The 24,041-nt window shown below is 36.9% G+C and overlaps 1 protein-coding gene across 1 annotated transcript in view; it reads left to right on the top strand.

Moving 5' to 3' along the window:
* Nucleotides 1-24,041, top strand: part of DNAH11 (dynein axonemal heavy chain 11) — a 96,615-nt gene that overhangs the window by 56,020 nt on the left and 16,554 nt on the right. Inside the window, 6 exon segments of the mRNA XM_071736833.1 lie at nucleotides 926-1,059; nucleotides 17,887-18,004; nucleotides 18,007-18,056; nucleotides 20,815-21,050; nucleotides 22,346-22,418; nucleotides 22,420-22,479. Coding sequence (XP_071592934.1) covers nucleotides 926-1,059; nucleotides 17,887-18,004; nucleotides 18,007-18,056; nucleotides 20,815-21,050; nucleotides 22,346-22,418; nucleotides 22,420-22,479 — 671 coding nt within the window.

The following is a 24,041-nucleotide window of genomic DNA, read 5'->3' as shown; positions in this document are numbered from 1 at the left end:
GTGCTTTTTTTAAAGCCCATTTTTAATAAGGTATCTCTTGCTCGTAAATTATTAAAATGCTCTTTTCCTCCGAATTCTAATTTGATGATGGCCACAAGATAATTTGGCAGTTTCAAGTGCCGCAGGCTGTGCTAACAGACACAGCTCCTATCTCATCAGGTATTTCAGCACTTAGCCATTTTCATCCTGTATTCTGGAGCTCTACACAGGAATATCAAATGCAGCACCCTTTAGTTTTTCAGGAAGAAAAGGACATGAAGTCAGAATAAATAAAGTCAGCTTAAATAAATTGAAAAATCAAGTGAATGGAGAGAGTTGAGATCTTTACAGTCATCTGTTACAAGTCTGTGTTACAGCTTTGTCTTCTCCTTTCAAAATGATCACATTTTAAAAGGTAGGTTTTGTAGGTTCTGTAAGATTCTGGGGCCCCACCAAAGAAGAAAAGCTCTCAAGACCTCCCATATGATAGGAGTTTAATCCCTCTAATATTTGTCTTAACCTTTCAGAAAACATCTCCCAGAATTATCTGCTCAGAGCGACTGCTAAGTGTTTTCCATACTCTCCTTTTGCTTTTCTATTTGCATCTTTGCCAGGTGCTGCAGCACTGCTGGGACACCTGGTTACAAACATAACCTCAGCAGCTGGGCAGACATCTGAGCATCTCAGGGGAGCTGCAGGGTCCCTGGTGGGAGCAGGGAGGCTGTTCTTATTAACTTCTTCATGTCAATAAGATTCTGTGACATACAAACCAAGTGCTGGCAAGTGGAACCAAAGTAAACCAAGGAAAAGACAACACTTGAGACCCACAAAACATGAATTTGGTTTTCAGTTCGGCTCTCTGGCATTCACATGGTGTAATCTTCCCAGAACCGTAATGAATGATCCCTGCTCCTGAATAATGTATTACCTTTTGCCTTGTAGGTAGAATCCAAACTTGCTTCTCAAGAGGCAGAACTGCAACTGAGAAATCAAGATGCTGAAGCTTTGATTGCTGAGATAGGATTTCAGACTGAGAAAGTGAGCCAAGAAAAGGCTATTGCAGATGCAGAGGAGTAAAAGGTCAGTCTGATTCCCCATTTAGTGCTGTTGAGCTATATTTAGCACAAAATAAACCTTTTTAGGTGAACAGTTTTGAACAACTTCCTCTCTAGGGAGCCTGAAGTCTAAAGAATTATTATACTTACACATGTAATAGCATTGCACACCGTGATTGCCACTTGACCTTTCTTTACATTATGCCTTTTCCCAACCTTTTAGCTGTTTTAATGAGATGAAAGAACAATAAATAGTGAGCTCATTCAAGCATTTAATGGATGTGGATCTTGAGAATCAGACCTATTTGTAATACAGTAAAGGTCAGAGAGTCATCTTGGAGCACTTCAGATTTCTAAAGGCTTTGAGACTCTAGGTAAATTGAACAACTCAATTGATACAGAAGTTCATGCCAGTATTTTGCAATATTACAAGGTGTAAACCTTGAGTTTCAAGATTATAATAGCATTTCTAATAATATGTGTCATCAGTGTTGAGTATTCTTCTTTTTACTCTCAGTTCAGCCTATTTAGCATTAGTAAACAACATCCCTGTTGGAAACAGACATTTACATGCATTTGTCCTCACCACACAGTGAATAAGAATACACCATTTCATCTGAACTCCAAAATTTTCATTTACTGTTACAAAAGTGGTTTTTGAAATAAAACACCAGCAGTATGGAATGCTGTAAGGTGGAATGTTCCTACTTCTTTCAAGTCCAAAGGGTACATTCAGCTCTGGCATTTTGCTATGTGTACATTGTGTCATTTATCAATACTGCAGAGAAAAAATTTTAATAGAATTGTAATAGTTGTTAATGGCTGATTCTGAGCTCTGGAAACTTCAAATTGCCAAGAACTTTGAAACCAGTTTTCAGATTCTGATCAACAGAGAAGGCTATACTCTCTGAGCAATGAAAATGTTTTTTCATTCTCTTCTATTTAGTTTCTTAAAGATTTATTCTTGTTATTAGGTGATATCTAGTACTTTCTAATGACCTTTTGACTCATTCTAATTTAACTGAGGGGAAAGTGACTTTTGACATTGACATAAAGAGGGGCCTGATCAGGACCTTTATATTTCTCTGGATTATGCTTATTACAGATTTCAGCCTTTTGCTGATCCAGATCTTATATAGAATTTCAACATTTCATATGAAGTTTAAAATCCAAATAGTGCAATTGATTAAACTTGCACAAATTGGATATACCAGCTCAACATCCTACTCAGTGATGCTTTTTCTGTATTGGTTCCATATGCTTCTGATGGATTTGGATAATCAAAATACACCCTTAACACAATTCTAATTACTTCATTAAGCAACTAGGTGAAACACACATAGTGATTATCATAGGTTAATCACATCTTTGGGCCACTTCGTTTCAGGGATGAAGTTCAGTGCATGACACCACTGATTACTGTATTCCCCTGTGCATTTCTTTATTGCATGTCTGAAATGTTTTTATTGGAAATGAAAATGCCATTTTGTACTACATTAATTTAAAACTATTTCATAAGGCTGCTGATGAATTCCTAACATTAATCCTCTATTTTCATGTTACCAAAAAAAAAAACAAAAAACAAAAAACAAACAAACAAAAAAACCCCAACAAAACACCAGCAAATTAAAATTTGCCACCCTTCAAAAATTATCTTTATTTTCCTCTTATATAGATTTCAAACTGGGGTTTGTAAGGATTTTCTGAGTTCTACAGTATTAAGCCAATAAATACCTTGTGTAGACTGTCTTAAGAGTGAAACATTATCCGGAAAAAGGTTGAGAGTGCAAGTCCCTTTAGATCATGCTCATCAGGACAGGTGGGGTCAGTCTGGATGCCCCATAAATGTGGCAGAGCTACATATCTGTACAGTAATCAGCAAGTGTATGACTATGAAAATGACACCACTAAGGTTTTCAATTGGTAGGCAGTAACACTGCTCTTATTTTAATGGCAGTTTGTGTCCTCTGAGTGATGCCAGCCTGAGTAGTTTACAGATGAAGATGCATATGCCACTGCCTCTTGTAATGGGATCTACCCCTTAAAAAGGAAGAAATCATTCAGAGTAAGGTTGTTGGGATATAGGGAACCGTGACACTAGGTAAGGATTAGGAAAGATGGAGCCTGACTGACCAGTTTTTGTGATTTACCCCTCCCTCAGAGGAAGTGCTCTTAATTAATATGAAACACTTGAGTGTCTCTACTCATGGTCTGATTGCTAAGAGCACACTGCTTCCAGCTTTTCCAACAATTTGCCCACCACTGAAGAGGTCTATAGCATAGAAGTTACTGATGTGAAGGGGACCATGCTTCTGGAGACAGGGGTGAAAAGCTCCTTCACCTCTTCGTGCGAGGAAACAGACTTCAGAAATACTGTCCTAAGGGATCTGCACCCTGCTCTGTTTAACTTTTTCATGCCTTAAAAGAATTATCTTGTTCTATAAAACTTTAACAGAAGGAAAGTCTTGCCTGTTCTAAACTCTGCTTTAAGTTAATTTCAGTAACATGGGTTTCAAACCGTACAAGAAAAAAATACAAACCAAACCTAAACTGCAACTGAGTATGCAGTTTTCAATTTAAAAACTAGGTAGAAACCAATGAACATTGGAAACTTCGTCCTAAAGCTACACCAGTTCTGTTCTGCACTTTTCTTTCACAGGAGATGGGGGAAATATTTAACTTCATTAGTACCTTACCATTCATGATGTAATGCATACTGAATTTTAATCTTACCACAGGCACTGTCTGTGTGTCCCATGTAATAAGTGCACAGACAGAAAGTGGCCCCTGACAATTGTGGAAACAGGTTTTGTAAGGACATTACATTCTTACAGATGCTTGTTACTACCAATGCACAGTGCTTGATCCAGATATTAATATCCTGATCACTGTAATATTCTCTTTCTCTGTAATTAGACTTTGTTAAAACAGTACCTGGGAGGAAACAAGCCTGTGAGATGAGCATGAGGTACAAAGGATAAAGATGAATCAAGTATAACTGGCTTCAGCCCCAAGCAATGTATTTTAAAACTGTGTATGATAATCTTCCAGATATGCAATTGCAGATGACACAGAACACCTTCCAGGGTTGCTGTACCAGTTAAATTTGCACCAGTGAAATCAGAATCAGCTTTTAAAGAGATAATTGAATCATTGCACGAAGTTGTGGAGGCTTCACTTGGAACTGGTAATAACTGAGGTAAATTCACTGACCCAAGCCATTGGTCAAGGAAAATAAATGTTGACAAATCTGCTTAAACTGGCATCTGTTAAATTTCCAAACCTGAAATTAAGTGCAGTGTTTTCGTTTCCTTTAGTATATTTCCTCTTTTCCTTTTCTCTCCCTCGTTGAGATTTATGGCTTGACACTTGGAACTGAGGAATTAAAAGAAAAAGGCAAATTTGCCAACAGATGGAGGCTGGTTTGATGAGTCTGATATTTTTACCTATACCCTAAAAGCACAGTGGAAATTTACTGATCAGGGAAACCCTTAGTGCATCACGAGAATTCACCACTACCTCTCTGGTATTTTCTCTGATTTTTCTAAAAGGGAGCCCTATAAAGGGGTAAAATGAGAAAGTAAGAAATTTTCACTTTCCTCATACGTCTCTTGTTTAGCTCCTGGTTCTGCATCTGAACATAAATCATTACATGCTTGCAGCTTACCTACTGAAATGGCACAAACTGTTGAGTTCTCCCCTATGTTTGATAACTCTTCAGATGCAACTGGCTGCACTGATATTCCCCAGCTTTTTCCTACAGATCTCTTACCTGGTCTTCTATCCTGCATTATTAAATATCTGACCTTTGCATCCTACAGTATTATATAGAGTCCTAAGCAGAAGTCCTTCTAAATTTTTTTAACTCCCACGGTGATCTCTAGGTTCCTGTTGGCAACCCAGAGTATTCACTATTTGATTTGTCTTCACAGCTTACAGGCTTCTTTTTTCAAAAGCATCTGTAGAAATAGGTGATATTTCACATCCATAGAGACAAGCTTGGCACAGCCTGAGAGGTAGGTACATCAACTAGAAGGACAGTCTTCATGCTATCAAATTTTCAGCAAGACATATATTTAAAGCTGATCTAGAAGGGGAAAAAAAATATATATATTCCTTGGATATCAAGATGACAAAGAAAGGATTACTCACCTTATTTCATGTTGTAGTATCCTATGCGAGAAAGAAATTGCACATCACACCAAATCTGTTAATGCGTAGTTTATTACAGTCTCAGGGAACTCAACAGAAATTGTATAAGGCTGTCATGTTGTTCTCTTACACCACTGTTGAGGTAGTATCTTGTCCTTCATCACCCTGAAGGAGAGGAGGCTGTGCTAAGCAATATTCAGTTAATTAACCTGAGATGTTTAGTCTTAGAAATGCTGAACTGGTCTTTGAGAGACCCATCTTCCTTTCATCTTCACCTGGTGTAAGCCACCAAAATTGTGTGGAAGTGCCATATTTTATTTAGTAAGCCAAAGGTAAAACATTTTTTTTTCACCAGGTTTACTACATGTGTATTTAACATGAAAATAAGAATAAGGCAAAGGTGTTGAGGTCAGAATCAGCAGTCTGTGAAGGAGAGAATTTGAAAAGTTTATGTTTTAATTATAAACAGTTTTTAGTAGCTAAAGCTTCAGTACCTCTTTCTTACTTTTAGTTCACAGAACTGCACAGCAGAGGATAATGGAGAATATCCAGTTGTGATAGAGATTCTTTGTCCATAAGTATAAACAGAAGTGATTCCTGGTACACCAGTCCAAAGCTATTGTGTTTCCTATTCGCAGCTTTTAGTCTCAGTGTGTTTTCTCCACAAAGGGGGATAAGTCAGCAGGTTTCCACCTCTTGTGCTATTGTACTTAAAAGGGCAGAGCAATATGTAGGATTCATTCATGATTCAGAGCAGCAGGGAAGAAAGGACATTCCTATACCAAATTTTCTCTCTGGAGCAATGAGAATAAATGTGATTCAGCTACCCGGAGGTGAAACTACTGCTTTAGTAGAAACAGCAGGTACAGTAAATACCTAAGTCACTGAGAACTTAAACTTCTAATGATTGTAAATAGCTGATTTGCCAGCACATCCCTCTGTCCCTGGCTCTTTATCCCATTATCCTCTCTACATCCAAGGCTTCACTCCTGAGGAGCTGCATGTGTTAGCACAGAGCATATGGGAGCTTGGCTGAAGGGAGCAGTGACTGCCTTGTGAAGTCCTAGCACTGCAAAACTCACTTGACTCTTCTGAGGTATGGTGGTATAAACAGGAGATGGTAATTCTCACCATGCAGAGCAGATGGACTCTAGAACTGGACACAAACCTGCCTGAGTGTCAGTTATAGAGGACTTTTTTATTCATAACAGAATGCTAAAAAAGATGTGCTTGTCCAGGACTTTTCAATTGCCATTATGATGCAACGGTTGGGAAATATTCTTTTCCAGATATACTTTTCACTTGAAATGTCTATCTGAGTCAGGCTGTCTGGAGTGTGAGATTGAGCTTACTACTTGTGATTCCCTGGATCACCTGGCAGCAAGATACTTCCATTCATCCAACTATGACAGCAGTTTATAATTTTGCTTCAAAATAGTAAAAAACTATTCCATTTTACTTGAAGGCTTGTCAAGCTTAATGCCTGTCTATTTTCTACCTGTGTTCTAAAACCATGAGATACATATAAATTAATTTTATTTCTTTATTTTATTTATTTATTTTATTTTTATCCAGTAGAGCCACTGAAGATACATTCAGTTCTGCTTATGATATCCTTATGTAAACTATAGTTGAATCTCCTTAAGTCTTTAGGTCAATATTGAAAGAGATCTCTGCATGAAAAATGGATCTAAAAAAAATACCCATAATGAGAGATTACTAGGTTTATCTGGAAGTCTTTCATCAGGAGTAATTTGCAGGGTTTTTTGGTGAACAATAAACCACCTCTTTGTCTAATGTACCTACATTCTATGCCCTTTTCAAGGTGTATTGTGAGGTGGAGCCAAAATGTTGTGCTTTGGCCTGGGCAAATGCTGAATTAGCAGAAGCCACGGAAAAAATAGAAGCCACCAGGAAAAGACACTTGTAAGTACTGCTTGATTAATAAGCATTCTTCTTAATGTCTTGAGCTTATTTGATTTTATTAGGTTTATTTTAAAATTTATTTATTTGTTTTATGGTTTTTCTTTTTATTAATTTTATTACTTCTCAGTTGAAGTACTAAAGGTAAGTTTTCAGTAAGAGTTATCACTATTTTACCCACACACCTACTGAAGAGTATTCCATAGTTTTGATGGCAGGATATGAAGCTGTTTATCAGAAATGACTGAATTTCCTCAAAGCCATCTAAGCACAGTATACATTACCAACAGATCAGTTAACTGAATTAACAGTTTATATAAAAAACTGGCTGTCTTTTTACAAGTAATACATGCCAAGTATGCATATGAGTAATGACCTATTGGAACATAGGAATAGCTTCCAGAAGGAGTTTTGTAAACTTATGGTCATCTGTGTTTATATTTGTCATTAAACATAGCATACAAATGACATCAAATCTCCTTTGATTTTTTAAGAGACATCCAAGCACATATACACATACACATAGAAGTGGAAACTTTGATTACAGTCTTTTACTGACAAATGGCTTTTGAATTAACGGTTGAATCAAAGACGGTGCTTACCACCAAGTGTCTGTTGAACTTTTGAGAGGGGTTATTTGTTGTTTATTAAGTGTTCATTTAATGGAGCAACTGCAATACAGAGCACTCATAAAGCAGACAAAGACTGGTGTCTTGGAAGATGGTGGATAGAAAGAGTTTCTCCACTGCAAGCTAATTACCCTGACTTATCAAAGAAGGCTTTAAGTGGTTTGAAAGGCATGGCATTAATTTGATTTAGAAAGCCTTCACTTGGCTTCAGACTTTTTTGTTGGTGCTATTTAGACTTGAAATCTCACAGCTTAAGACATCAAGAAAAAAGGCTGAGCAAATATAAAATGAGATTATTCCCACTATTTTCTCTTAAACTACCAATTTTAAAGAAAGGGCAAATATTCCCTTTTATTGAAACTCTCAGAAACCTGTGAGTTATAGTATCTTAGAATTTCATTATTTCAGCAATTTCCTGTTATCCCTTCTGATGTTGTAGTACCAGCTTTTTATGTTCTAAAGGTGATGCAGATTTAATGGGTAAATAAAGATAGCTTTTACCCTTTCTTTTCCTATTCTGGTCCCCTCTTACACTCAAAAGTCCCAACAGCTGTTATAGCAAATATTTTGCCTCCATATGACACAGTGTTAGCCTTGTGACCTTGGAGCTGCCTGTTCAGATCAAAGTGCATCTTTCCTAGTGAAGTTTGTATTACACTGAGAGATAGCTTTACTGAAGAATCTTTGTTTTTTATTTTGCATGTCTATAGTGATGTATGTTTTTAAGTGCAAATACTTAATTTTTGGACAAATACACAGCAGACACCTCTGAAACTCATGGAATCTGTTATTTTTTTTAATGTGTTCCTCAGAAAAGAGCATCTCTTCCTCACCTGCCAGTATCTCAAAGAACCTTTTCCTGTTTTAGGTGACTTTGCAGTTCAGTAAGCCTCCAACTTTGAATCTAGCCCTCTCTTTTTATATTTATTTACTTCCCCTTTTATTTCCTCATGAATTTTTCTGGAAGTCATTAGCAGCAGTATCTTTTTTTTTTTCTCTCAGCTATGCTCAGTGCCTACCAGGAAGAATTCTGTACCACAGGTGAAGTTGCAGTTCTTTCTGCAGCTGTTTCCTGTTTTAGGCCAACAGTTGTCACATTGTCATTTATTATGAATATTGTTCCTAACCTCCTTAAAAATCCATTCTACATGTTCAGCCAGGCTTCCTGTTACATGCAAGGTGGGACAATGTTATGCTTATAACTGATTTATAGTATAGCTGATCAACCTGTGGGACTTTTTTCAGGAGATGTAGCTGTAATTCTTGATTCTCCAATAGGTATCATAGAATCACAGATTGGTGGGTACACAGGATCTTTTCCTGTCTCTTTCAACAGAAGAAACACTCAATAATTCCATTAAATCCACCACTTTGGTTTTGCTTTAACCATAGGTACAGCTGGCAATTCACAGAGCCTCTGCTTAGGTTTCTAGGCTTAGGTTTTTTCTCTGTCTGAACATGCACAACATGGTCAACAGTGAATAATTTTGTCTGTAGATTTTCGTCCCTGTTCAGTGATCCTGAAGCGTGCTGTTCAATCTTACATTTAAAATTAACTTGAATTTCTCAGCTGGAAACTTGTATTAATCCACACATTAAAGGGCATGATGTTCAATGTGATGTCTGTTTGGAAAGGCTGTTAGGTACAGCAGTAGCATTAACCAGCTTTAGCTTAGGAGAAGATGTAAATTCAGAGTGAAACACTGACTTTCTGCTGGCACCCATTTTTAAAGCTAGAATGTAGTGCTGTATAAATATCACCTTTAAGTAAATGTCTTTTACTTCCCCAGAGAGTTTTACAGCTAGTAAAGTTTCATCAGCTCCATTCTTCCAACCATGATAACTTCTTCCTTTGCTTCATTTAATTTTTACATTAGGTATTTTGTGATATGTACCCCTGCTCAATGCAACCTGTTACAGCTGGCTCTCATCAGGCCTTTTAAATGTATGATGAACAGTGTCAGACAGTTTGTAAGACAGCAGAAAACAAGGCAAACTTGTATCTCTTCTGGGGGAAAAAAAAATAATAATGCATGCACTTCTTCATGCTAAGTACCTGTGTTTTATTTACCTTAGCTGGTGATAACCTTGTGTACCCCATCAGCCTCTAAGAAGCTCTTGCTCCTTATTGGAGTTGTATGCATCCATAGCCCATAAAAACACAAAGTCTTCTAATGTTGAAAGAAAGTAACTCGACATATGGATATCCTTTTACACTTCTGTTTGGGCTGCCTGATGACTGGATCCAGTCTGGGGGAAGTTTTCAGCACACCCACCACCTCTTCTTCAAGACTAGTAGAAGTGCTGTGCAGCCCTATCAGTTATCTTCTGAAGAGCCTATTTTCTAAATTTGCACAAGACTAGTATATAGATCCCACAAGAAGAAGGCACTCCAGTGAAAATTCATCTAAAGCTGCGTGAAATCAAACAGAAAAGAGGAGAGAGGTATTTTCTAAGTCATCCCTGAATGCTAGCTTGAAGAAAATCTCTTAATATGAAGCCAAACAAATTCAATAAGAGCAATGAAGCTGTTACTCTTCTGTCTGGTCCTTTTAACTGCCTTTAAGGTGGCATTAAGAGTTTTTATCATTATTCAAGTATCAATTCATACATTTAGCTGCCCAGCTATCCTTCAGTTCCCTTCTTGCCCTTTTCCCACCTGGTCATTTATTTTCCTGTCTCTTTCCCATCTTCCTCTGTCTGATTTTCTAAAGAATAGACTTGAAAGCAAAGTATCAGTTGTTAGTGATCTCTCCTTTGGCATTCACAGATATTCTGTGCTCCCTGACTCATAATTCAGCTTCTTCCTATTGGCAAAGAGAGGGAGAAGGAGAGAGGTACATATTTTTCATGTGGAGGTTTTTGTGGCCGGCAGTTTTCAGTGATGATAATCGGTGCAGCTGTTTGTAATCAATAATCCATCTTCAGCCTAGACAACACACTTGAACTAACCTCCTTTCCCTTCTCATGTATCTTCAAATGAGAATGTATCTTTAAATGAGAAATTAAATTCTAAACAAACACAGGCAATATTGTAATGAATAATGTCACAGTCATTTTTTAAGTGTCAAATATATACAGGCTGGTACTAATATTGATAGAGTATGTAATTTTAATCATTTGCAATGGCTTATAGAGGATAAAAATCTACGTGGATTATGATGCCTACTGATCCTTTCCTGCATGTTAAAGTTTAGTATATTATCACATGCCTTTGTTCATTCAGACAAACAGATTGCTATGTATTTAAACTAAGTAGAAAGAAGATTAGGTTAGGAAGCTAAAAAAACCACATTTCTTCACAACCAAAATTATTTTTTAAGTATTTTGAGAGAAATAATGCAATCAGATTTCAATCCTTAAAGAAACTACAGTTATCTGCTAAAATATGAAAATTATGATTTGATGTTCACATATATATTACAATCATGTCTGTTATATGCAAAACCAAAACCAAACCAAGACAAAACCAAACAAACATGGAGCATGGTTCCCTGGCACTAACTTTCTCAATATCTAGCATTTTTAAAACATGTGAGTTGTCCCTTAGAATTTTAGAATTTAGACTACTGGAGTATAATATATAAACCTACTGTACACATGGTACATTGTAGGAAAGAATAGCAAAAGGGAATAGCATGTTTTGCAGTGACAACTTTCCCATTTGCAAGTCATAAGGTAGGAAGTGCTCTGATAGAGGAGACTATTAAGTACCAAAAAAACCCCAACAGGTTTTTTGGGTCATTCCTGACATTTCCTCTCATTTAAGAAGACTGTTCTTGCCATATTTACTACCTGAGCCTGGAGGCTTAGATGGATGGCTGCACCTGAACTAGGGTTAGGTCTATGTTATCATGTAGGCAGACTTGAGATGCCCACAAATAAATTGTATCTCTTAAAAACACAAAACTGAACCAAAACAAAAAAACCCTAGAAAGCTGTTTCTGTGTTCATCCCTTGCATGCTAGACTGATGAAATTTTACCACAGGACATCTGTGCGAGAAGCCCGTATGAGCAGAAGTCCTCGTTAGTCTCTTAATTTAAGATAATCACCACTAAAAAGTGGATTGACTGCCTCATTATCCCTAAGAAAGCAAGCCAACTTTATTTATTCAAACTTTTCCCCCTTGCTTTCACAGTCCTTATGTTTAATTCATATGCAATTTTTTAAATTTCCTGATTGCACACCACGAATTCAAGCACTAAGCTTGGCAGTTGAGATCTATATGCATGATCCTGAAAAACCTCCGAGCCTTTGCAGAGGTCTGTACACCTTGCTCGTGTTGCAGTTCTTCCATTAAATCTGAAATAAGGGAAATTTGTTCTTAAGCATGTAACTCGCTGCTCTTAGTTCTCTAGTTACTCTAGTGAAGCAAAAAAGTTTCAGGCAATTTGGTTGCTGCTTCCTCTGTTGTCTTGCCTTGTCTTGTCTTGTTTCAAAATGGTCTTCCAAGCCCTGTTTTTGTATTCAACATTTGCCTCTCCTGATTATTTGCAAAGATAGTAATTTTCCATGTGTTAACTTCCTAGACTTCATTACTCAATTTTCTGGATTTTTTAACACCTTTCTTTTCATTAGTTCTTAGTTTGCTGAACTAGGAAGGATTCTGAGTAGAGTAGAGTAGAATATGTTTCTCTTTTTACTGAAAGAGAAAAGAGAGATAAACACATTTTGAGTGGGTTTTTTTCATTTTGCTTCTTTTTGATGAACAACTGCAGTAGTTGGAGATTTTATTTTTAAAACCAGAAGAAACTTGGGGGAGGGGAGAGTGTACCACTCTTTTGTTAGCCAACTATTCTTGATTGATTGTCACTGTATTTTCTAGACTTTTTCAGAAAGGCAGGGTGTTGTATCTTCAACAGGATAGCTCCTCATCCAAGTGTCTTCCAGTTGTTTTAGTTAAGGAAGTGTTAAGAGAAACAATTTAGAATCATAGAATTGCTCAGGCTGAAAAAAAAACTTGAAGACCATTGAGTCCAACATCTTCCTAATCTTCTTACGCTATTTCTGATGACCCACCACCAAACCATGTCCCCAAGAACTACATCCAAATGATTTTTAAACACATTCAGGGATGGAGACTCAACCACCTCCCTGGGGAGCCTGTTCCAGTGCTTAACAATCCTTTCTGCAAAGAAGTTTCTCCTGATACCCAACTTAAATCTCTCCTGATGCAACTTGAAGCCATTTCCCCTTTTCCTTTCATCTGTCACCAGTGACAAGAGACCAACCCCGCTCTCGCTACAGCCTCCTTTCAGGTATCTTTAGAGTGATAAGATCTCCCCTCAGCCTCCATTTCCCCAGACTGAGCAGCCCCAACACCCTCAGTCACTCCTCACAGGGGATGTTTTCCAAACCCTTCACCAGCTCTGTTACCCTTCTTTGGACTTGCTCCAATACCTCAATGTCCTTTTTCTATTGAGGTGCCCAAAACTGAACACAGTACTCGAGGTGGGGCCTCACCAGTGCCAAGTACAGGGGCAGGATTATTTCCCTAGTCCTGCTAGTCACACAGTTTCTGATACAAGCCAGAATGCCATTGGCCTTCTTGGCCACCCTGGCACATTGATGGCTCAAATTTAGCTGACTCTCACCTGGCACCGAGGTGAGACTGACAGGTTTGTAGTTACTGGGATCCTCTTTCCCACCTTTCTTGAAGATGAGTGTCACATCTGCCAGTCTCCTGGGACATCCCCAGTTAGCCAGGGCTTCTGAAAGATGATGGAGAGAGATTTGGGAACCACATCTGCCAACTCTCTCTGCACTCCAGGCTGTAAACCATCTGGCCCCATAGACTTGTGAGTGTCTAGCTTATGGAGCAGGTCCATAACCATTTCCTCATGGAATATATAGGGCCTAATTTGTTTCCCATCACTTGTCTTCTATCTTAAGAGACTTAAGGGAATCATTTAACATGATTTTGTCTAAAAATCACATCACCCTAGCAGCTCAGTTAAGAGAATCTGGAGAAAATGCTGTAACTCATCAAATTACCATTTATATGGCAGGAGTGATGGACACTGAAGAAAATAAAGTGTCAGAGCAGTCTAGGACAAAATTTTGAAGGGGCTCACTTGGGGTGGGCACCGGCTTCTCCTGAGCTGAGGTACATTCAGCATAAAATCTGTGAAAGCGGAGAGAGTACCTATTTTTGCCTTTTGAGCAGAGTGCATGAAAGTGTGGTTAAAGATCTGCTGTGAAGGTGTGGATCAGCATGAAGGATATCTGCCTGTTTTCTTCCACCAATGAAACCATCCTGTCTGCCCAAGAGCAAATTGCTGGGTTATCTTAAAATAAAAAAAAAAAAAAAATCTGTTGTTGCACTTTTTTTTTTCTCTCTGTTACAATGGTAAATGGTACAGAATGCATAGGACATAATGAAGTGTCCTAGGATGTTTGTTACTGAATCTAGTGCAAGAAATTTGCACTTTTGTCTGGAACCTCCAGATCTGACCATTGCAATACCATGCATGATGACCATTGCATCATCATCAAGCAGAAACATTTCTCCTCCTGCTATCATCTTCAAGCAGCTAATTGCCACCATTTAACTTGATATTTGGTAAGAGTCTAAGGATGATCTTGTTCTAAATTGTTGTTAGTTAGCATACTGATGTTATGCCAGAAGCTGTCGAAACTATAGGATACAACAAAACCTTTCCTCTAAAGTTTATATCCTTCAGATTTAAAGGCACTGTCTACAATTACTGTCGTTACAAATTTAAAAATTAAAAAACAACAAAAAACACAAACCAAACAAACAAAAAAAAACACACCAAAAAACAAATAACATGCACCAAAAAAACCCAAACCCAGCCCTTAGCCAAATAAAAATATTGAGCTGGCCAACAGCTGGGACTTAAGGTAAGAAGCTTTTGCCTGAACGTTCATCCTAGTGTGAGTTTTGAAATATTTGAAATGTTCTGTTGAGGTTAAACTTAGATTTTTGAGGACTGAGTGAGGAAAAAATCTAGGGAGGTGGAAAGGAAGTGAAAAGATGACTCTGATCACAAATCATTTAAAGGAAAAACCAAATAACAACAACAACAAACTCACAAATAAAGTCATAATAAAATCCTAAGAAGTAAAATACGCTGAACAACAATTCCATTTCCTAAAGCTTATGTGGGGTTTTTTTTTGTGACTGATATTGGCATGATTGCTAGAGAGAAGTCTCGATAACAAAGTCGCCACATTTATACACAACTGTGAACACATTGTGACAGCTTGGGCAGCCTCTACTTAATGAGCAGAAAGACTGAATAATCCTCTAGGTCAGGATGGAGTCACCCTGCATCTGCCCCCACTGCACTTTTGATTGGAAATAAGTGGAAGGCACCGATATTCGTTGTTTGCTTTGGGGTTTTTTTTATGTTCTGCAGAAAGCATTAATTTTTAAATAAGAATAAAATGTATTTATGTTTAAATTATATATATTTCAGTGTGGTTATTAGGTTTATTTGCTGACAAACATCATTAAAGCTAACACATGCCTATTTAATGGTCAGTAAGCATTCACATCAGCCACAGCCTTGCTGCGCGGTCTCTTCTAGGTCTTTACAGAAATCATTCTGTCTCAATTTGTCATCTGGAATTTTAATCATTTCTTTTTGACAAATGAGTGTAAACAGCAGAAAATTTAAAGTACAAAGAATATTTACACTACTCTGTGAGTTCCTAGGGCACTCTGAATAAATATTTTAAGTTGGATTTCATAAAATCTCTGTGACCTTGTTTCTAGGATCAGGGAGTGAATACTTTCATTTCTGCAAATCTCTCAGGGAAGGCTGGGAATCAAGATTAAATCAGATTGGAAAAAAAATATTGTAAGCATATTGACCTAATAAAAAATAAATCCCAATGCAACTAAAACATACCTGGTGTTGAGACCTGACTCAGGAGTTAATATGCCTATAAATGTAAACTACATAATTTTTTCTATAGTAGAAAAATACTGAAGTTAGTGTTACTGTCTGAAAATAAGAACTTTTGTTTGACCCACGATACCTCAGGCAGCCACTGATACCTCAGACTGTCACCTGCAGACCTTCAGAGCCTTTAGAAGCTCTGGGGAAGCCAATAGCTTTTGTTCATAGGTGGTCTCCAAATCTTGGATTTCCAGGTTTATCCATAGTTAAGATAAGCTTTTTCTCCCAGATTTGAGTTTTTATTAGTGAACTTATTTTCTAAGTTAAGAAGGAAAATATTTTTAAAGGATTAATTGAGAACGTCAAGTCTTTTCCTTGGCTTATAAATTCTTTTTGACTAGAGCAGGAGACAGTTAACTTCTGAAAAGCATCAAGACAGATGATTTTGTCTATATAGCATTGACCTGGAAGCTCAACCATTCAGACTAATAAATCAGGCAATTTATATTTAATCATTAACTAACTCCCGAGCTGAACAGCTGTTCAAAATTAGAAATGGGTCACCCCAGCCAGGATGACATTACAGGCAATCTATAATGCATTAGAATAAAATTATAGTGATTTTTAACTGTCTGGAAATTTATTACACTGCATGTTCCAACTCTTAAAGCCTTGTTAGCCAGTGTCACTAGTGATTTATGGTGCTTGGGTGGTATGGTAAAATTACTGAAGATTTAAATAGACAATCATTCTGTGTTTAGTAAATCTTCAAATTTCAAAGCTATTTTGGAGAATGAGGTGGGTGCTCTTTATTGTTTATGACTTACCAGTCAGTGACAACAAGAAGAGAGAATGGATAAATCAAAAAGCCCTCTTGTAAATTAATGGATTTATTGTCTTGTTGCCTTCAGTTAATGGATTATAGATTAATCCAATGACTTCTGTAGGCAAAAGTGGATGTCTAAAATACTTCAAAACAAAACTGCTACATTACAAAGATTACTGTTAGAGCTTTCAACAAGAATAGTCCTTTACTTGTCATGTGTTGGGCATCTCTTGTGAACATAACTGGAGTTTTGGAGGCCTTCACACACTGAGTTCCAGCATTTACACTGTGAAACATTTTAATGCAACTCTTTTATCACAGTACTTTGATTAAATGTACTACTTTTTTCTAAATGGAAATTTTATATTCCTGTTTTATAACAAGAGTTCAGGTATTTTGTTACTGTAGATTTGTATCTATCTTTGAAGGATAAGATGTTTAACCATTTCAGTAAATATATCTGGTTCTGAAAAAATATAGGTGGAAAATACTTCATGAATATAAAATGTAGTAATAATTTTGTGGGGTTTTTTTTCTCACATAAAAATGTACTTCTTAAATGAGAGTGAGTTGTTTTGATATTGATTTTATACATTTTAAGGCTTTCAAGAATGAACATATCTAATAGTATTCTTTTAAGATTTCAAGCAGCTAGTACTAGCAAAATGCAAGCACTTTACATTAAATTATTTGAAGTACAGAGGACACTTTATATTCAGTGATTTTCTTTGATTTTGATTACATTATGTAGAGGACTGGAAAAATATGTTTTGATTACTGTCATTGCTCTGAAAACTAAATGCCTGTATGGGCAGTGGATAAGGGACAGTCACTGTAGGTTGTTCAGCAGTGTGCTTTCCTTGTTCCACACTGGCCCTTTTTTTGCATCTATCCCTCTGCTCACTGGTGAGTGATTTCCTGAGGTTTCCCTGATGCAAGTGAACAAACTCTGAAACAACTTTTATTTTATCCTTGCTATTACAAACAAAACAAATAAGGAAGAAAGTTTATGGTAGCCCATTCCAGTTTGCTATCTAGAATTTCATCAGTTTGAAGATGAATCTCTTGGATGATCAATTTTTTACCTTCCTTTCCCAGCTGAACTTATTTGAGCATACATTCATGCATATGTTCATTCCATTGCTGGGAATTGTATACACAGAACAATTAAAGAATAATGTGCCAAATGCTGCTGGTCTGGTTTTTATAGCGTCATAAATTCTGATTGAAAATGAGATGACCAGTTGATCCATATCTTCAAGATTAACTTTCTTTAAAGGAGGTATTTTCATTTCTCTGAAAATCTTTAGTCACCATTTCAACTTTTAAAATAGACAGTGGGCTCTCCTGATGCACTTCTGTGTGCTTCTGTATTTTAATGTGGAGATTAACATTCCGATGCTTCCGAGTTGTTCAGGAGATAACATCATCTAATTTTGCTTTGCAGTCTGAAAAGATTTGTTGAAGATGCAGTCTGTTGAAAACCTCAAAGCACAAAAGAAAACTTTATGTGGTGATGTCTTATCAACAGCAGCATTTGGGTCTTACTTTGGACCCTTCACAAAATGTTATTACAGAAACTGATGGAAGATTTCTGGATTCCTTTTCTGAAGTCACAAAAGGTAAAATTTACAGTACAAAATGGGATTCCCAATGAAGTGCCTGATTTATTAAAATTGCTGTCTTTTAAAAATCTGAAGTACAGATCTTTACTTAAAACTGATTCTTTGCTGGAATTTGTTTTCCAGTGTGTGTCTGTGCACACACACAAATTTTACTCAGGTGTTGAGGGAAATTGAAGAGGTTAAGTTTTCTTTGGCAGAAGAAAATCCCTTCCTTTCCCACTCTCAGTGCCAAATTCTGTCTTTTGTGACACCAGAGTAACGGGAATTGCTGGGAGAGTGATAGAGTTGTATAGAGCCACCTATTCTGATTAGTTTTTCATCTCCAGGAAGAGGATATAATTATGATAATCCCCATCTCTCTGTACAGAGAGGAAACTATGATAGTACCCAATAAATGCAGAGAGTCTCCATCCCTTAGAGTTGTCTCTGCAAAGCTTTCTCCATCCTTCCTTGTAAAGCTTTAGATGGTTGCAGATGTTCCTCACCTCTTCCTACTTTTTTCCTACTTCTCACGTGCCACAAATCACATCATTATATCACGATTAATTTAGTTTATTCTCTGAAATATGTAATGTGTGGAACTCTTACCCCATTTTAAATCACAAAGCTAAGGCACAGCAGGTGAGATGAGTTGCATGAGGACACTAGAAATACAGTTAAAGCCAAATCCAAGCTTCCCAAGGTCAGCATTCAGAACTGTAGGAACATATTTTTGTAGACATTTACTTTGTGAGAGAGTTTAACAGTCACTAATTTTGTGGAGCTTTGTTTTTGCCTGGAACATCTCCCTGAGCTTTTCCACAAAAATTTGTCTGCAGATAGAGTTATTTCTCAAAAACCTCTTTCTACCTTGCAGTGTAATGCTGATAGGTTGAAAAATTACCCCTATATATTTGTTTTCAGTAGTGGAACCCTGGTAACAAATGTCATTCTTTACTCTTCTAGGCATCCTCTGGAATGGATTGAAGATTTTTGTAAATAAAAAGAATCCATACTGTAACTTTTTAAGATGCTTTCACTGAGCAGCAGTGAGATGAAATACCTAATTTCAGTTTTGATTGTTTTTCTGCAAGTAGGAAAGAGTGGAAAATAGAGAAATGCCTTTGGGAAGTGATGTTAAAAATAGATGTTTATTAATAACCCCCTTTATAAGGAACAAGTATCAGTTTTGTGCAGATACAGGAGCAGTAGATGTATCTATATATCAAAAATTTGTATTAGAAATCCTGATAATAACCCAGTGCTAGTGTTTTCCACAAGGGAGTGTTTCAGTTCGTGGAAATTATTGTTTTGCTTGCCTTACACTCCAGAGATAAACCATATTTTCAGTCTTCTGGTATATTTAGATAGTGGTGTTTCACATAGGAGATAAATACATTGCATGTTTGCAAGGGGGAGTGTATGCCTGTTGGTCCTTTCATGCTTGTATTTGCAGAAAATTCATCAAAAGTTAGGTCTACTTTGGGCTCTGTAGTTAACATCAGAGGTCAGAAAATTTTCAGGTGGTATGTATTTTGTAATGATATGGTAACTATGATATTTTGCCCCAGAAACTGCGTTAGAGATATGGTGCCATTGCTATTAATAGTAATAATCATGCGAATTTGTTTAACTTAAATACGTGTGATGATTTTCTTTATAAAGAACAACCAGATTTTCATGACTTTTCATTTTGGTTTGCACTTTCAGAAGTATCTCCAGTCTTCAAGTCAGCACGAAAGACCACACATGTCTCAAGAGGAGGAACAGTTTGATGGAAGAGTTTTTAAACACTCTGAATGAGGTAGAAGATAGTTCAGTCTAAATACCAATGATGCTGTACTTTAACTTACAGGTTTAGAATTCAATTTATAAATCACAAATAAGAAAGCCTGGGGTAACACTGTGAAAGAACTGGTAGGGGTTTGCCCTTTGCTTGAGCCAGGAAAAATTTCATTCCAAGCTTCCAGTATAGATCAAAATTTATCCTTCTACAAACCACTTTATTTTCCAAATAACTTAGTTATTCACTGTCTCTTCCTCTGCTGTGTTGTGTTAGGCACTCCACCCATACCCATCCACCCTATCCCACCCATTTGGGAAGCACTGATTTCAGATGTTCACTTTCTTCTTTATTTCATGCCTTGTCAATTCCTGAAGCAAGTTGATGTCCAGCAAGTGTGGCTGCCTGGGGGATGCTCTCGAGTACGTGGGGGGTGACAGCTTCCTTCTTAGCAAGGGAGCACTCAGATGAGAGCATTTCCAAAGCTGGTGCCTGCCTTGCTGGGAGCTCCAAGGCTGCCTCTGCCCCTGGAGATGGGCCCATTCTCTGGCTTTTGACTTTGTTAACATAGAGCTGAACTATATTAATAAGATTATCAGTTTTGTGTAGATAAATACTGATTTGTGTCCCAGAAATACCTTCCTAATACCTTAAATACCTATCTGTATACAATGAAAATTATAATATATGGTGGTGGGGGGGTTAACTTTATTGAACTATAAATACTGTTTATGAAGAAAATGCCTTAAATGAAAACTTTTTTTTTTTTTTAATCTGTGGTAAACCTATATAATATATAATCTGTGATAAATATAATAAGCCACTTCTCATGCCATTTCCTAGTATAGTCTTTTGCATCTGAGACTCAGGGATCCTCTGTAGTTTTCTGCCTAGAAAGGCTTCATTTCTCTCAGCCCAGTTGTGCATTGCATTGAGCCATGGCTTGCTGCTTGCTAACTTTGCTGGATGATTATATTCCACTCTGATTCAAAGGTTCCTATTCCTGTAACGAAGGGCCTGGACCCAATTGCTGCACTGACAGATGATGCTGCAATTGCAGCATGGAGTAAGGAGGGACTGCCTGGTGACAGAGTGTCAACAGAAAATGCCACTATTTTAACAAACTGCAAGCGCTGGCCTCTGATGATAGATCCTTGGCAACTGGGAATTAAATGGGTAAAGAATAAATATGGAGCTGACCTTAAAGTCATACATCTGGGACAGAAAGGGTATGTGCATGCAGAAGAATTGGTTTGTATGTTGAGTGCTCTGCAGTTCCCCCAGTTCTCGTAAGGGACTGGTGTTTGTTGGAATAGGCTTACTCAGAGACTTGATATTTTACATCACTGCTGCTTATTTATCCAAAGCATCATTTTCCATTTAAAAGCCATTTGAAAGAGGACCTTTTTTGTGCTTATGTTACCATTTTTTGAAGTGTGGAGGAGGCAATGAAATGGAAGCTGAGGTGCACTTCTTGTGGCAAATCACTTTTTCAGTAGTTAAGGTGCAAATCCTGATGATATAATCTTGCCTAATGCTATATAGTTTAGTCTGCAGAACATGGAATGTGGACTTTACAGAGGGGAAGATTCAATCTAATATACAGTAGTCAAGGCAAAGGCCAATTTTCAAGTCTTTTTCTGATAATCATGTTTTAAATTCTTGTCAGTATTACTGAATTATGTGTAAATTGACAGCACTTGCATGTGTTTGGTCTCTTCATATTTTTTCTCATGTTTACTTGGATTTAGGGACACACCTAGCTAAGATTACCTGCTCCATTTAAAGGACTATCCAAGTTTATTTTACTGAATTCCAAATACACACAATTGCGTAGCACAGTTGGTCACACCAACTGGTCACACCAATGCCACATTTTCAAACGTGTGTTCACAATTTTCTAACATGAGTGTTAATAATTTATCTGGTCTGACTTGATTTTTTTTTTTGCTTCACCTGCCCTGATTTTTTTTTTTTTTTCTTTTTCCAACCCTCGCAAATAAATGCGATTTTCATTTGTACCCTGCATCTACTTCTGCATGAAGCCATATTGTCTGCTAACTTATCCTTCCGTGATTGTCTGCTCCCTTCTTTGTGCATGTTGAAACAGAATTCTTCCAAGATGCAGTGCTGGCAAGAAAGCATTTATAGTGCAGATGAGGATATACCAAAAGCTATAAAACAAAAATGTATTATTAAAACCATAACAAAAACTAAAAGATATATGTGCTCCCCAACTTCTCTGCCTCCATTCCAATGTGTTCTATGTGAGGCTAGATCCTCAGAGTTGTCTATAAGAAGCAATGTATTTTTTGTTTAATATCAGGAGTAGCAAGAGCATAGGTGTAAAGATACTGAACTCAAACCTGTTGAGTTCTTAACCACTTGTAAATTCTTTGTGAACAGTTTTGCATTATTTAATCACACTCTTTTAGAAAAACTAAATTCTAGTATATAGAAGAAATCTTTTGCTGATCTGCATTTGTCTACTATTTGAGGGTATTTTTTAATTTTTCATGTTAAGTTTTCTGAAGATCACTGAATGAGCTTTGGCTTGTGGAGAGACTGGATTAATTGAAAATGTTGGTCAGTTAGTTTATTGATCCCATACCTGATCCTCTGCTTGGAAGATTAATAAGAAAAAGTAAGTATACTTGAGTAATCAGATTTTTTCTGTGACAACTGGATCTATATTGCTTTGACTATCACATTTTACTTCATAATCCTTCATGAAGTTATTTCTTTTTTAAATACAATGGCTAAAAACTGGTGTTGATGGGGTAATTAAATGTTAGTATTTGGTCAGATAACAAAATTCTCTTCTCAGTTTGCAAATTGGACTCAAAATATAATTGGAAATCTCCTTGCATATGTGAAGCTCCTGGAAACCACGCTTTTGCCATGCACTGTGAGATCCTGAAATTATTCCTTTTTGTTGTGTTTTTCTAAAATAGCATTTGAATTATTTTAGAGTGGCATCATATAACTTAGTTTTTAGAATCTATGGTGTAGAAACTCTACTACAAATTACAATCACAGCGGTCTGAAAGTGAGATGAGAAATTGCACAGCCTGACAAGTCTTAAGGCATGAGACAGAGGGATGTAAAACTGTTGGAAGAAGTTGGATTGAAAAGGACAAGGGTCACAGCAATATAGTTTTGCATTTACTTAGAAAAGGCTTCCATGCAGCATAACAGAGCTATGCACCTCTTCTGGTTTGAACCGACAGAAACACAAATATATGAAACTATTAAAATACAGAATATTCTGGTGAATATTTAACAAGCATTGCATGACCTAGCATTCTGTGGCTCAATGAAGGTGCAGCAGGTCTCCTTTTTGGGACACTGGTATTATATTTACCCCTTTATTTCGCAATAAGAAGTTTTCTTCGTTCTTGGTTCATTTCTGCTATTTGCTTATTTTAGTAGTTGTGTCAGACACTTTGAATTTTTTTTCCTAATAAAGAAAGACTAGAAAGGTATTTGTGATAGATATGGTGTAGTCCAGCAGTTGAAGTTCATTAATAATTGGAACGTTGCAGAGTATGAAGTAATGAATACTAATTACTCCTTTCATGTCTGACAGCACCCTGTGGACCAATACATCAGCCCAGACTTTAATTTGGTTCTAGTAATGGTTTCATCAATAGTACATTAATTCTGTGTTTGAAAAGATATACAGTTGAACCTGACCCACACTGTAGATACCACTGTCATAAAATGGCCACATACTGACAACAACTGGATAATTACAAATAATTAAATCCACTGAGCTTCAGACAATCCTAATTTTAAGTAAAATATATCTTATCTTATCAATCGACAGAAAGTGTAGCGAGGAAGATTTATCAACTTGTACTCCATCCAAAGCAAATTTACTGGCCTTCATATTAGAGAACTTGCTGATCTGTGGAGCAGCTTCATAAAAATGTATCTCCCCTTCCTTGTTTGCCACAATTGGTTTTGTGTGGTACTCTTGGATATCCTGTAAGAGCAGCTTCTGGTGTTGCTTATGATTGAAGCCTGCAAAACAAACTCTCAGCTTCAGATAACTTCAAATGGATGTATAAATTTATATTTTCCTCAAAAAGTGGGTCATTCCAGAGTGAACTACAGGTACTTGCTGTCTCTGAAAATCAGATTTCGTGCTTAAGTGCCTCAATATGTGTTTAGAAGCCTAGCAAGTTTTAGATGTTCCAGCCTGAGTATTTTTTAAT

Source organism: Heliangelus exortis, chromosome 2 (genome assembly GCF_036169615.1).
Source record: "Heliangelus exortis chromosome 2, bHelExo1.hap1, whole genome shotgun sequence".
Classification (NCBI taxonomy): Eukaryota; Metazoa; Chordata; class Aves; order Apodiformes; family Trochilidae; genus Heliangelus; species Heliangelus exortis.
The sequence above is the reverse complement of the archived record's forward strand: the minus strand, read 5'-3'. Positions and strand labels throughout refer to the sequence as shown.